Source organism: Acanthochromis polyacanthus, chromosome 8 (assembly GCF_021347895.1).
Source record: "Acanthochromis polyacanthus isolate Apoly-LR-REF ecotype Palm Island chromosome 8, KAUST_Apoly_ChrSc, whole genome shotgun sequence".
In the NCBI taxonomy this organism is placed as follows: Eukaryota; Metazoa; Chordata; class Actinopteri; family Pomacentridae; genus Acanthochromis; species Acanthochromis polyacanthus.
In genome coordinates, this window is record NC_067120.1 from 21,745,734 (window position 1) to 21,761,452 (window position 15,719).

The following is a 15,719-nucleotide window of genomic DNA, read 5'->3' on the forward strand; positions in this document are numbered from 1 at the left end:
GTTAGTAACCACTAACCCAGAGGGGGCAATCCACCATTTTCCAGCAGAGAACCAATGCAATCTAATTTCCAGGTGCTGACTTTCATTCTGGTTACTTCACACTTGGTTCCAAACACTGAAAACCATGGCAAGATGAAGCTGGCAGAACCACACCATTCACAAAACCCAAACATGCAGCTCTGTAGCTCTCAAACCCTCCTCACCCCAGGTGTTACCTGAGGTTCAATCCATGAATATCACAATCGGAGACAATGGTCAAACTTCAGTTTCAATGGCAACCAGAAAAGATGTTTTTCTTGAGCCAAGTATACAAGAACAGGTCTCACTAGTTGTATAAGCCAATAATGCTCTGGTAAAAAAAGAAGGACCAACAGTCTCCAAGGGTTGACGAGTAGAGTTTACAGAGAATAGAGATATTCATTTCAAAACCTGAGATAAGAGAGGTCAGACTTAAATAATCAGGTCACACCACTCTTTGCCTGCAGAACCCAGATGTTTGGTATCACTTCTGTCAACCAAGGTGATGACGACAAAGTTTAATTGAGCAAGTTAGTTAAAAAAAAAAAAAAAGACAGAAATCTGAAAAATTTAAAGTTCTATTTGTGCCTTAAAAATAATACAGTAGATTTGAGTTGTGGACAGATCCATCTCCCTCTGATCCACAACGAAATGAATGAAAATAATCCCTTCCTCCCTTCCAAAGGCTGGCATTTAACTTCCACTACTGCCTTCCACTAGAATGTGATCAATGAAGCCTTCGCCTCACTCCTTAGCACCCCTCTGTCACTCATAGCAACTCACACACACCAGCTCACCAACAATTCTGCAGAAACACTTTAAACATACTCTAAACTACACAATGGCAAGCTGTGATATTGGAGGAAAGGCATACAGGCATATATGTTCAAAAACCGCTTCTGAAGAAGAATAATGATACTGATAAAAATGATGAAAATCCCACCCTGCAAGTGAACAGGATTAGTTCCTCTGGTTTGTTACATATGAAACCCTGGAAGTCTGAATTGCCGTTTTTGAAGCTGTCATCAGCACACTGCAGGTTCAAGGTCGAAATTTGTCTTCTAGAATATAAAAAACACAGAGAGTTAAAGAGGAGGAGTTAAAGAGAAACTGGATTTTCACTGGAGGGGGTCTTCAAGTAAAACATCTGATTATTTTTCTTCATTACTGGTACTCCCTGATATCCACCATATGACACATTCATTGTTTGAAGAAGGTAAATGGCATGTCTGGGAGCACACATTACCTGTTTCAGTAATGCAAGGGTCACAAAACGATAACAAAAGTGACCTCCAGCTGCACCAGACAAGCAGAACATCTATGGAATGAAGTGAAGCTGGATGCCAGCAGCCAGCAGAGGACTGAAATACTTAAAGAATGAAGTATGTACAAATAATGATCAACATCAACCATCGAATGTATTTTATGTTTGAAGTATCTGGGTGTAAGAATTTTGATGCCAAACCAGTTCCATGGACAACAGCACATAATTGAAATATCATCCAGCACTAAAACCTCCCGCTGTGTTGAAGAAAGCAGGGAGTTCTGTTATAGCTGATGAGGCTGGTGAAGATTTAAACCATCACTTCAGCTATTAGTCAACTGTGTGTCTGTTCTCTGACCTGTAACACAGTGCAGCGTTCAAGCAACATGAACCGTGTTTGGCTGAACGTCCTGGTATAGAGGTGACGGAGGTCATGCGTGTTTATGTCCATTTCTCCAACTCTCCTGCTATATCTCTATTCCCTCTGTCTTTATATTTCTCCCTCCCTCACTGCTTGTCTCTTTTATTATGACAGCAGAGTGTTTTTATTGAGCAGACAGCAGAAACAGTGGTGCAATAATGGGAGCAGAAGCAAGATCTGGAGGTTTTAAAAGGACTGAGGGAAAGAGATGTAGAAACCGACGGAGACAGAATAAAAAGAAGCCATGCTGACTGTGTTGCAATTAGACATTCTCTGTAAGTGGGCTTTGCCAAGAAGTCAGCTGGACTGTGTGAAGCAATAATGGTGTATATAATCAACACAAAACTGCTATTTAATCAGCATGGCTATTGACTAAGAGTGAGTTAAAATCTGGGAGGTTCTTTGTAAGAAGTACAGACTTCATTTAGAGAATCTTTTGGCACTTGCTTACTGTTAAAACCTCTTACATTACACTCAACGGTAGGCAGCAGGATTCTATATCAGATGAAGGTAAACCTGGCCACATGTTTTTCATTTTACTTCTGAGTCAGGAAGATAACTCATGAGTTAAACACGACACTGTGTTTGCCTTAGGCGTACTCGTTGTGTGTTTTATTACTTTGATATATTCTCACACAGAAAAAAAATAAATAAATCAAGCACCAACTGGCATGTTGAGTGTAAACACTAGGAGAGTCCTCACACACACCCTCATCCATCCAGCTGTGGGCTGGGGTTGGTGTGGTGCTATTAGCTTTGGCTGCTGTTCCAAAGGTAAACACGCTCTGCTGATAAGACCAACTGATTGGTTGGAGGAAAGTGCAGCCGAGAGGGAAGAGAGGAGGAAAATCCCACTGACGGACAGTAAACATAACCTTCCAGAATCAGGCGTAGAAGCTGACAGAAGGCTTTAGTTCACACTTGTTTCCACAAAATGTGACAGAAGCTTCACGTAGGTCTCTTCTGGACTTGAAATTGTTTTGAAACTGGCACTGTTGGTTTTTATTTCCGTTTCATTAATGCAATGACTTTGACACTTGAAAGCTACATTACACGTAGAGGGTGTAATTATGGACAAACATCGTTGATATTTAGCAATATTTAAGTAGCAAATTAGAAGCCTAGATTTACTGTCTTGCTCCAGAGTTTCCTTCACAGAATCAGAGCTGTGTACGTACATCCAATGCTGTTTTAGCGCACATCACCAACTGTATATAAGAGATGGATGGAATCTCAGAGTCTGGAAAGTGAATCCAACGCTAAAGTGACTTAAACCTACATTCTTTGTAACAGCCAGCAGGGTCTGACTCCTCTGTTTGCAAAAAGAAGCCCAATTTTATAGAGGGCTATGAGACTGTATGTGGCTAGATATGGCATTTTCCTAATGAATTTATTGTCATTTGTAAATTATGGTCCCATTTGGAGTACAACAGATGACAAAGTAGGACACATTTTTAGGTGGGACTAGCTTGTGCGTGACAATTTGCTACCATAAGGGCATGGCTAGTGTCCTTGTGTTCTCAGTCAGAGCCACCCCGGACCTGACATGCTACATTTCAAAAACCCCAAATGGCTGTGGCCAAATTTAAAACTCGATGCTTGAAAATATTATTCCACAAACCAATGGGTGACATCATGGTGACTATGCCCATCTGTTAGATACAGTCTATATATAGTCAGGTCCATAAATATTTGGACACAGACAATTTTCAGTATTTGGGCTCTGTACACCACTGCAATGAATTTAAAAGGAAACAATCAAGATGTGCTTGAAGTGCAGACTTTGTTTTAATTTGAGGGTATTCACATCCAAATCAGGTGAACAGTGTTTGAATTGCAACACATTTTATATGTGCCCCCCCACTTTTTTAAGGGACCAAAAGTAACTGGACAATTGGCTGCTCAGCTTTTCCATCATCAGTTGTGTGTTATTCCCTCATTATTTCATTTACAGGGAACAAATAAAAGGTCTAGAGTTCATTTCAAGTGCAAAAAAACATTTGTTGCTGTTATGTAAAATACAATTCCATGACTTTAATAGCATTAAAATAACAATTTGAAATAATAAAACTGACTTTTTAACAGCAGTCATGAGAGAAATCACACTGAATTACTGGCATGCCAGAAAACCAAGAATCTGTTGGAAAGTCAGATAGTTGAACCTTGATCATGATTGATTATGATTAGTGTTTAGTTTGGTGAGGTAAAGAAAGCCAAGACAGTTTCTGGGTCCTCTAATGTTAAGTGCCAGCTGATGTGAGGTCACAGTTAAAGGCTCAAAACAATACCACAGACAAGGTGTGGAGAGCTTTCCCTCCATATGACGTCAAACTAGGGGTGGAAGGGGCCTGAGGTGCGAACTGCACAACTTTATTCAAACAAACATAAATCAGTTGAGATCTGGCAACCCTCGATTAGGAAGCTCTACCAGTCTGCCTCAGAAGGGCTCCCTGAGCTCAACTCAACTGTTGTCCTGTAAAATAAACTCACGAACAGCAGATAGCCAAAGGATCGGAGGACCCCAGTGATTAAAGGATAATAAACGTGAACTCTGCTTAAACAACATTGGGCACCGTCCTGTGAGGGTGAGTGTCTCTGCAGCACTTCTTAGTTGAATACAACACAGAAACAAACCTTCAAATCAAAGGTTCATTCAAAACAGATATTCATCAAGGAGCACTTGCTGTCACAGAATGATTGACAATGAAAAATAAAACTATTTATTAAACTTTTGAGACAACAGTAGAAGCCAGATGTTGATAAAACAGTTTGAACTGTATGCACTAAAGATAAAGGATCATTTAATTAACCTTCTGAACCCCAAAACCCAGAGTGGATTTGAAAGACATGTTCTCTTTAAAAGAAAAAAAAAAAGCTGCCAAAGCTACACCTCCAAGACATTATTGACTTAACTGTGGACCAACAATGATTTGACCAAAATTCAGTGTCTTTTCTGCACTTTTCAGCAATAGTTAAAGAAATGCAGCTTTGTTTGTTATGATTTGTGGCAATACAAGAGTGTCATACCGTGCATGGGACATTTTTTGTTCTCTCTACTTCTAACCAAGGTTGTACCATTTCCACAATGGTGCAGGACTTTATGTTGCAGTGGAAAAAAAACACCCAGCTTTGAGTTCAGAGGGTTATGGTTATCTTTAATTTTTATAGAACGATTGTAGCATAATTTATTTCACATAATAAAGAAAACAGTAAAGCAGAGGTCAGGTACCTCATTAAAAAGTCCTGTGCAATTACTTTATACATAGACTACCATTCAAAAGTTTAGAAATGTCCTTATTTTTAAAAGAAAAGCTTTTTTTTTTTTCAGTGAAGATAACATAGCTCATGGTGCTGAAAGGCTAACTGATGATTAGAAAACCCTTGTGCAGTTATGTCAGTACGTGAATAAAAGTGTGAGTTTTCATGGAAACATTTGAACCGTATATGTAGATATACGGTTCAAATGTTCTTTGTGATATAAAACGGTACATATATCGCTTCACTTTATATCACATATAAAATGACACATTAATGAAGCACATGTACATCTGTACTTTCTGTTTGTTCTGATCAGCAGCACAAAAAACCGCAAACCTAAACGTCAAGGCGTTTAACAGTCGTTTCTTTCATGAACTGCAACGAAACCTGTTTGTTAGCACTTGTTTCATCTTGTGTGTGTGTGTGTGTGTGTGTGTGTGTGTGTGTGTGTGTGTGTGTGTGTGTGTGTGTGGCCTGAGGGATAACAGTCAGAAACAGATAACAGAGCCATTAGCGCAGGCCGATTGGCAGTCTGTGATCTTCATTGAGAGTGAAGGGACGCTACTGCACTTGTTTACTGAAACACAGCTCTTTTTCACTCCCTTCCTCTGCTCGTTTAGCCGTCAGCGATGGGCCCGCCTGCTAAGTTGCTTCGACCTATCAGCCAGCATTCAGCAAGACAGAGACGAGTGCTGACAGCTACAGAGACACAGTCAAGCTGATTGAGAGTCATTATCTCCCCCAAAATATTATTCTGTTTTTTTTCCCTCTCAGTGCACTCTTGGTTGCTCTACGGATCTGATTTTGGGGGGAAAAAAACACACACACAGAATATTAAGTGGTTTGGCAGTTGCTATCTGAATAAATGAGCATAATGAATACATAATATAGCTGGTTAGGGATTAGCGGTTCGGTAATAGTCCTTTTGAGTGAGACAGAGGGTAGTTATGATGGTGGAGATGACGTCTCTTGAATGTTTAGTAGTGATGCTTGAAGCGGTGCTGAAATAAAAATAAGTAAGAAAAAGAATGCAGCCATTCAGAAGCACTGATAGTAAACAAACCAAAGCATGTCTGAAAATAACGTTGTATAACTTTCAAAAACAGGTTTGCTGGTGTTAGCAGCACTTAGCTTTCAGAGCACACGTCTGACTCCTGCACTCTAACCCAGCCTGTCAGCCCGATCTGGTTATGCAGCACTTTTTCGCTGACTTTTTACTTTAATGGATGTGCGTGCTAACTTAACCTAGCTACATAATGACATCTGCCTGCACTATAATGTCAATGTGGGAGTGGCTGCCCACCTCAAAGCACTCTCACATGAGGACATGTGGACCATGACAGAGTGATGTTATATGACAGAAAACCAAATGAAGGGCCAGAGCTCTTATCATGACCACTTTTCATCAATAAAGCCATGAAGGCAACCTTAATTCTCATGTTCATTCTATAGCTGTTCTGCTGATAGCACTGTAAGGTGCTTTTAAGAACTGGCTAGCATTACATTGTGATGTCAAATCAGTTCAAATACAAAAGAATACAATAGAAGTAAGCACTTCCAGTTACCCTCCTTAGTTCGAAATGTATTTTATTTCCTTGCACCTCTCTTGTCTTATTGCTCCAGGAAAGCAGACTTTGACAACGCCGCCACTATGAGGAGACATGCACGGATTTTACACATCAAAGCACGTTAACAGCAGCTCCTTTCTGAAGGTCCCATGGGGTGAAAATACATTCTTATTGTGTATCTTAAAAAATTCGAAGTGTAAAATTAAAAGCTGTAAAAATATTAAGACGCCTCCAACTGCCACTCCCCTGACACCCCCTTAACTACATGGCATCCTAGCTTTATAAGCTCACTGGAATTAGAAACTAATGAATGATCGCTATCCAGCTCAACCTTTGTATAATCCTGCCTTCTCACTGCCTGCTGCTTTGAGGTGAATCATTCGGAAAGAGTTGCTGCCTTTTTGTCCAACAGGTTTATTTGCTTCCTAAAGCTGCTCCTACAAACTCAAAGATGTTTTAACGTCAAACGAAGCACTCTAAATGTTCTGCTGTTGGCTACAAGAGTAAACACAAGACTCTTCATGCACTTCCAGCATTTCAGAAACTGGATTACGTATATTTTTGATGGCAATGTCCCCACAACCATAGGACAACATGTGCATCAGCAAGCAGGGGGCTAATGTGGCAAACATTACTATTACCTTTGATTGTGTGGCCACATGTCAGAGCTCTGTGGAAATTGTAACGTCATGTGAGCTGCTGCGTGGTCAACTGTTTTGCTCTGCGCTGTCTATCATAGTCTTTTTCTGAACAGGGCAGCTTAGCTCCATTTACAGCTACAGACACTGACATTGCTTTGAATCAGGGGTTATACAGTCATGCTAAAATGATTAATTTAACAATTATCTGTCACTGAAATATTGAAATACATATTCTGGGGGCATGTGAGACTTTCATTCAATACCAAAGCACACTAAATGGGACTTTTAAACCTTGCTGTACTACATTCAGAGCTTTCCACTCAAGAGGAAGCCATCGATTTTCACCAATGTGATGTATGAAGCACAACTACGAAAGTTCTCTCTTTGAAAACGAAGTTAGGAGGGCCCATTCTTTACTCCATCAGTCCAATGAATCAAAAACGTGTAACTTCGACAATACTGTGACGCCAAACTGACATCACTGCATATAATGTATAAGTGTTTTTGAGTGTTGTTTACATCGTCACAATGACAGTTCAACAAACAAGGTAGTGACATGTTATCAGCAGCTGTACAATGATCATTGTCTGGAGGAAAGGAAAGGAAAGGAAAGGAAAGGAAAAGAAAGGAAAAGAAAGGAGAAGAGAGGAGAGGAGAGGAGAGGAGAGGAGAGGAGAGGAGAGGAGAGGAGAGGAGAGGAGAGGAGAGGAGAGAAAAGGAAAGGAAAGGAGAGAAAAGGAAAGGAAAGGAGAGTAAAGGAAAGTAAAGGAAATACAGCTATTTGACTCTACCTGTTCCAACTTGAAGATGTGTTGGTTGAAGTAGTGCTGGAGTCGCTCGTTAGCGAAGTTGATGCAGAATTGTTCAAAGCTGTTGTTCTCATAATCCTCAAAGCCAAAAATGTCCAGGACTCCAATAGACAGGATCTGTTGGAAAAGACATACATACATTTATGAGATCACTTATCAGAGAATGTGTGGGGAAAGGGATGGAAAATTGTCCACTTGCAACTCTGTAAACATCAATAAAAATGATGCTGTTTTATGATATTTATTTAGAGATATCTTTAATAATCTGCTTCTTCTTATATCCCTTTCTTTTAGAGCTCCAGTGTCCTAGTTGCCCCCTGGGTGTCAGTAAGATTCATGTCATCATATATCATTAATAAGCACCATCTGAGGGAGGCGTTCACTCAAAGAAGCCCCTTAATTATGAAATGGACTGTAAAAGCTGCTTCCAATTTAATTTTATTTCATTCAGTGGTGTTTTATTTCTCTCCGAGGGGCAATTTTTTACTCTGGCAAAAACACATACATGAGCACAGGGCGCTTGTACAAACTGTTATTTGATACATAAGAACAATGACCTTGACAGAAAGTGCAACCTCATCGACCCCCTGACAAACACACACAGACAGATGATGTCACTGCTGCCAAGGGAGGCGTACACACACACACACACACACACACACACTGCACTGAGACATCACAGGACCACAGGGGGTAAACTGAGCTGAGGGGAATGTGATGCCATCTGCCCAAATGTTCCTGGCATACACACCAACACACACACACTGCACATGCCACACACACATAGAATGATCTGTTTTCTAATTCTTTAGCTACCCGGACTTGGTATGACTTGCCAACTGCCAGTTCAACACACACACACACACACACACACACACAGGGGCTTTTTTATTCATCCTCTGGGAATAAAAGAAAAGACAAATGAAGGGAGGAAAAGAAAAAAATAGACAAAGGGATGACAAATGTAGTGTGACTGTAAGTTCATGAATGTGTTAAATATTTTTCCTTCACTCTAATAAATTGTCTTCATGGCAGACATTGTGGTTTGTTTAGGGTCAGGTGCTCAGGTCAATGATGTGTGATCCTTATTAATTCTGTGAATGCCACCTAATTTAGTGTAGAGAAAGATGGCTCTGCATTCTGTGAAAGCGTAATTTTTCACCTGTATACATTCAGTCACAATGTTGTGAAAATCATTTACAATTTCCTTATCTGAAAAGGAACCCCCACTTTCTTGTTTTTCAAATTAAGTGATCACGATAGCAGACCTCAGCTTTAACAAGTGATTTATTTTAACCTTCGGAATCTAAACTTGCTGGCTTAAAAGGCATGTTATCTTAAAAAAAAAAAAAAAAAAAAAATCACCAAAATTATACAAATTCCCAGAGCAAATACACGATAAAATAGAGGAATTCAAGAGATTTTTCATGTGTAACTTCAAATTTCGTAGGTAAAATTAACCCAATTTAAGCTTAAAACTAGGCTGATTAATCAAAATGACCATATTCTACAGATTTCATTTTAAATATTCTGACAACAGTAAAACCCTTATACTTTTACAGATTTTACAGAAAAAAAAAACAACAAGAAACTTTCCATTCCTCAACGCAACAGTGGAGCCATAGCTAACCAAGTTGCGACCAACAGTCAAGTGACAAAACTCTAGAAATGTTTGGCTGAACTGCAGGCTGTGTTTACACAGTAAGTAGCACAATATCTATACCATGTCACCATTTTTTCGAGCATTTGGAGCACATAGTAGGCCCTTGAAAGACTGCAATACGTGTAGATTTCAGACTTTTTCAAATTTCTGCAAAATAATCAAGGAAATTAAACTTTTATTTTTAATGATTTCTGGATTATAACTTTGTTATACTTCACAAAAGACATTTTTGAGCTTTTTCTACTTCCAGTGAAATAAAATATGACAAGAGCAAAAAACTGTCTGACATTATACTGAATATCACAGTGTTGATGTCAAAGCCGAAGAACCATGTTAGCGGTATTAGCTGCTTCTGACAAAACTGAAATCCAGATAGATGTAACAAACACAACAGCAGCAATGTATTGCTTTAATATACATTCTGTGATGTGGATATATTTGCACAGAGTAGAATGATGTCAATAGCACTATCTCCTCACAGCTAGAAGGTCATGGATGGATGGATGGATGTCGATAAATATGGACGTCACTGGTTTCAGGTTTGGAGAACATAAAATCTTGGTTTGAGCTCAAGAAATGTCCCGGCTCTCAGCCAGATATTCTTAACTCAATAACTTTTGAAACTGTGTGTAAGTGTGTTAGTGTGGGAGAGCGTTTTCAGTCCTACCTTTGAATTGTCCTCCAGGTCCTTGTTGTTTAGCAGGGCATGGTTGGTCCTGAAGACGATCCAGTCAAACAGCGCGCTGTACAGTGACTTGGCCATGGAGTCCCTCACTGTGCCCGCCTAGACACACATACACAACAAGTTGGTTCCTCCTGATCAACAACATATGGATTTCATAATCTGGACCAGAAGTCAACTTTGTGAATGTATTTTATCACCCTACTGAAGCACCTTGTCAGTTGTTCTCAGATATTTTCACAATGGTGAAACAGTATACATTACAAACTTTTAAAAAAAAAATCCATTCTATACAGACAAATACAGAAGCATCTTTTGATTCAACTCTATCTGTTGTACATTGTTTCTCTGTGAATTTTAAAACTGCTAAAAGTTAGTGCTGAAAAATAAATCAGCTTTAAGATTTGGTTATTTTACTGACGTAGGGTCAGGGGGGTCGAGCATCGTTTCGACAAAAGCAAGTACTTTGTTAAAGTTAACATGTTTAAGGTTAGTCGATATGACAAACAACATCAATGTTCTCTTTCTTGTTTCTGAAACTGTATCAGTGTCATGTTAAATGTGAGACGTGGACAGAGGAAACGTAATAAACTACAGCAGCAGTTGTCTAATGAGATTAAGAGATTGAAAAGAAAAGCGCAAGCTACCACCAGAGAAAGTAAAGATAAACAGGTTAGAAATTCTTTAGTAAACATTTGATCAATGGACAGAGGAGACCGTCAACAATTTGGTTCAGACTGCAATAAAAATGTAGTACAGATGAAATTACATTAGGCAAACAAACATTCACTGAAACACTATCTTTCCTTGGCATAAACACTGGAATTGCAGGGATGCCTGGCTGCTTAAAGCAATACACAAAAAACTAGGTTTAGTTTAATGGGTAGTTAACATAGACCGTAGTAAACCTTGTTCTGGTTTGTTTGTTGTGGTTATTTTTTGTTTCTAAGCTTTGGAGCCAGGATAGCTGCTTTCTCCTGTTTTTAATCTTGATTTTAAGCTACCTACCTGCTGGGTCTAAATTCAAAGTTACATATTCAGAAGTGCTTGTCATTAAAATTATTCTTTAAAATGGCTTAGACGTACTACACCGTTGCATCTTTGATCATTGGCAGATCCTCTAGTTCCTGCCTCCCTCCATTCACCTGTCCCACTGATGACGGCTCAAGCACACCAGCTCACCTACGACTCCTCTCAAATGCTGTAAAAATGTCAAGTTGTAATACTGGAGCAATTCGTAAGCCATACATGGTTGAACTGAAACCCGTTTCTGAAGAAGAACACTGACACAGAAAGTCATATTCTGAAAGCTAAAGGATTGTTTTATCAGGTTTGTTTAGCTGCTTTAGGGAAAGGTCATGATGTGTCTTCCTGTTGTAAAAAACACCATACGGACATGCTGACAAGGTAAAAAAATTTTGATTTTTACCATAGGGGATCTTTAACCTAGCGTTACAGATGTAAAATTGGTATCAGCTGAATTAGTGGTACTTGTTTGCTGCCTAAACTAATAAAACTAGTATATATTCAAGATCAGTAAGTCTACATTATGTGTGCAATTTCCATTGTCTTCTTACTTGTCTGGATAAAATTACACACTGCAGCAACAGGATGCTAAAATAAGTCAGTAGTCAACTAGCAATAATCTCTCAAGGAAGCTTCATTAGCTTTTACCTTCAGTAAGTTCCATCAATGCTAACAGTCCGTTAGTTAATGTGCTACAGTAATTTAGGAATGTGTATACCAGTAATACCAGAAGTTCACCTCAGGCTGCTGTTATTAATGAATCGCTAAAGAATTATAACAATCCCCACTTTGTATTTAAAGGATAGCAGAGCCCATATTTAAGTTTCCTGGCTGCTCAGAGTTAGTGCACTTATGTTTGGCAGTCTTGCTGTGCACAGTGCTGTAATATTTTGGGTGTTTTCAGTCAGAAGCCAGAGCCTTAAGTACCTCCAGACCTACACGTCACTATTTGGATAACTTTTTTATGGATCACTTTTTGACCCATAAAAAGCAACACTGGCAAAAAAACGCATTATGACGCCTCAGCAAGCCAAAGAGCAACTATGCTCTTTCTTTAGGCAGGATGAGGAGTATGCTAAGCTAACATAAGAGCAGTCTTAACTTGGACTCCAGAGCAGGTCCTTTGGCAGCAACAAGTGTTATGATTGAATAGGGACTGGAACACGACATATGAATTTGGCTTCAATTAGGTCATACATTTTGATGCCAGGAACCCTAAAATACTTGTGCATTGCAACACAGACCCAAAGTTACAAAGACTGTGGTCAGTGTAATCCAATCAGAGTGGCAGAAAATGTAGAGAAAGTGACAAAGGAGGTTATAAAACCAATGGATCTGTGACAACGTCCACAGAGTGAAACAGCGCAAAGTCATACTGCTTTTTATAAACACTATAGACCACCAAAAATGTTCAAAGCCCTTTGGAGTTTAGTACTCACACCTTGAACCTTTTTAACACGCTAGCCGTCAGTAGGGCTCAGCAATTAATCAATTTCAACTCAATGATTTGAAAACATGCAATTGCAAAGGCTGAGATTTAGGATATTCAAGGTGTAACTATTTAATAATGCCACTCTGGTGCCACTGTTCTGTTGCTAGTTTTGATGGATGACAGTACCTGTTGGTGTACATGTGTAAAAAGAATGTGTCCCTTTTTAAAACCTGCCTGCTTCACTAATCAGGGAAAAACACTACATCTACTTGAACCACTGAAGTCAGGGATGGGAGCTTTCAGAAATCTGTAGAAAAAAAACCAACAAAACTCACCAACATAAAATTTAATGAACCTAATTATGAAGTAATTGGCCATAAATTTCTGGAACAGTGTGCATGAACTCAAATTACAAGGGCGTAAAATAAACAAAACAAAAACCTAAATGTTCTGAGCTTGTGATTGAACAACAAAAACCAATGCTGCAACTATTTCCCAGGCCTCTGTGGCACACGGTGAACACACCCTGATGCAGACGCACTTACTTTGAAGGACTGTTATAAAAGCTGCCTGCTGAGGCCGCATGCAGTCAACGGCCGTGATGAAGCAAAATTGTGCATTTTTAAAAGCTGCCTCTTCACTCCTGCATTATTGATTGTTGATGATATTTTTAGCAGACAGGCCTGTGACGTCCCTGCTCCCACAAACTTACATAAGGTTGTTATGAATAATAGAAAGCTTCAAAAAGAATCACAGTTTAAATGCTTCAGCAGGAGCTTGGGACAGGTGGATCTGATGTGAACATTTCACATGCTCACTGAGCGTGCATCGTCTCTGTGTTTTGCCATGTAATTTAATTATTCACCACAATGGGACCAGTTAAGAACGAGAAAGTAGCATGGCTGGAAGAAAATAGGCTGAAAATGTTTTACTGGAGGGCCACCCAAGAAACTGACAAAATAATTAGCAGGACTTTATCAGAGACTTTTGTAAACTGTAATGGTTCTGGCTGTTAAACGGGGTCTTAGCTGGTGTTTGTGATTATAAGGCTCTGGGAGGGGAAGTTGTTGTTCTCTCTGTTTCCATCTCTTTCTCTCATTCCTCCTCTTGAAAACCACAGGAGGTGTGAAACACCAGCATGAGTTCACGCTGCACGTGGCCTGCTAGCTCCCTCGCTGCAGGATGTTTTGTGCATGTGTGTGTTTCACCGCAATATGCCAATCTGCATATGTTTGTACTTTTTTTCTATCTCAATGCCTATATAAATATATATATATATATATATATATATATATATATATATACACTGCTCAAAAAAATTAAAGGAACACTTTTTAATCTAAGTATTGCATCAAATCAGTGAAACATGTGGGATACTGATCTGGTCAAGTAAGTAACTGAGGGGCTTTTTAGTCAGTTTCAGCTGCTTTGGTGTTCATAAAATTAACAACAGGTGCACTAGAGGGGTAACAATGACACAACCCCCAAAACAGGAATGAGTATACAGGTGAAGGCCACTGACATTTTTTTCCTTCCTAATATTGTCTGACTGTTTTTCACTAGTTTTGCATTTGGCTAGGGTAAGTGTCACTCCTGGTAGCATGAGGCGATACCTGGACCCAACAGAGGTTGAAGAGGCAGTCCAACTCCTCTAGGATGGCACATCAATGCGTGCCATTGCCAGAAGGTTTGTTGTGTCACCCAGCACATTCTCAAGCGCATGGAGGAGATTGCAGGAGACAGGCAGTTAGTCTGGGAGAGCTTGACAGGGCTGTCGAAGGTCCTCAACCAATCAGCAGGACAGGTATCTGCTCCTTTGTGCAAGGAGGAACAGGATGAGCACTGCAATAGCTCTACAAAATGACCTCCAGCAGACCACTGGTGTGAATGTCTCTGATCAAACAATCGGAAAGAGATGTAATGAAAGTGGTCTGAGGGCCCAGCGTCCTCTAGTGCCCGCTGTGCTCGCTGACTGACACCGTGGAGCTCGGCTGGCAACACAGGAATTTGCAAGTCCACCACTGGTGCCCTGTGCTTTTCACAGATGAGAGCAGGTTCACCCTGAGCGCATGTGACAGACATGAAAGGGTCTGGAGAAGCCGTGGAGAACGTTATGCTGCCTGCAACATTGTTCAGCAAGATGGACTAGCCTGCCACATCAGTTTTTCACTTTGATTTCGGGGTGTCTTGAATTTAGCCCTCCTGAGGGGTTGATAATTTTCATTCTCATCAAACAATGTGGCACTTTTCATTCCTAACACATTATCCAGTCCATATCAATGCTAATATCCAGTTTGTTTTTCCCCCCGTATTGAAATATGATGTATTTTCAAAGTGTTCCTTTAATTTTTTGTTATGTGCTTATGATCCATTTTACAATCCCCTCGCAATAGGGAAGCATCTTTTAGTTTCAACCACTTTGAAACTAATGTGAGGTGGTGCTTTGCAAATGAATGTTAAGTATTTGAATGAGTGTCTGATTACACCCCAAACCCACACCCACACCCACACACACTTCCCTGTGTCTGTCTTTCAAACAGGAAGAAGGAAGTGGTGGAGTCAGATTATCTGGAGCCACATCACAAATGTCAAAGTCAAACAGCCTGCCTTATCTTGACAGACATGGACGCACATGTGTGTGTACAGACACACACATGCACGCAATCATGATCTCACAGATGTGCACAATCGTTCTTTCACTTCTCCAACTCAGACTGCCTAAACCCATGAAAACCCACGTAAAGGTCGGGATTATTTGCACTTAGTATGGAGGGGTAAATGAATGCAAATCAGTAATAATTTGATAACAGCTTTTTGTAAAGGTTGGTTCAAAGATCTGGACTTAATACAAGTCAATGTAATGTAATTGTTTTCTTTGCTTATTAAAGATACTCTTCAAGCATCTTGTAAGGTGTGTTTGTCTTTGCATTAAACCTT

At 39.8% G+C, this 15,719-nt stretch overlaps 1 protein-coding gene across 12 annotated transcripts in view; it reads right to left on the reverse strand.

The window, feature by feature from the left end:
• The window catches only part of LOC110966119 (unconventional myosin-IXAa-like), a 156,368-nt gene that overhangs the window by 42,300 nt on the left and 98,349 nt on the right, over window positions 1-15,719 (reverse strand). For all 12 annotated transcript variants that reach the window (XM_051952624.1, XM_051952625.1, XM_051952626.1 and 9 more), the window contains 2 exons: window positions 10,310-10,426; window positions 7,962-8,096 (listed from right to left, as the gene is read on the reverse strand). In XM_051952624.1, coding sequence (XP_051808584.1) covers window positions 7,962-8,096; window positions 10,310-10,426 — 252 coding nt within the window. The remainder of the gene's footprint in view (window positions 1-7,961; window positions 8,097-10,309; window positions 10,427-15,719) is intronic.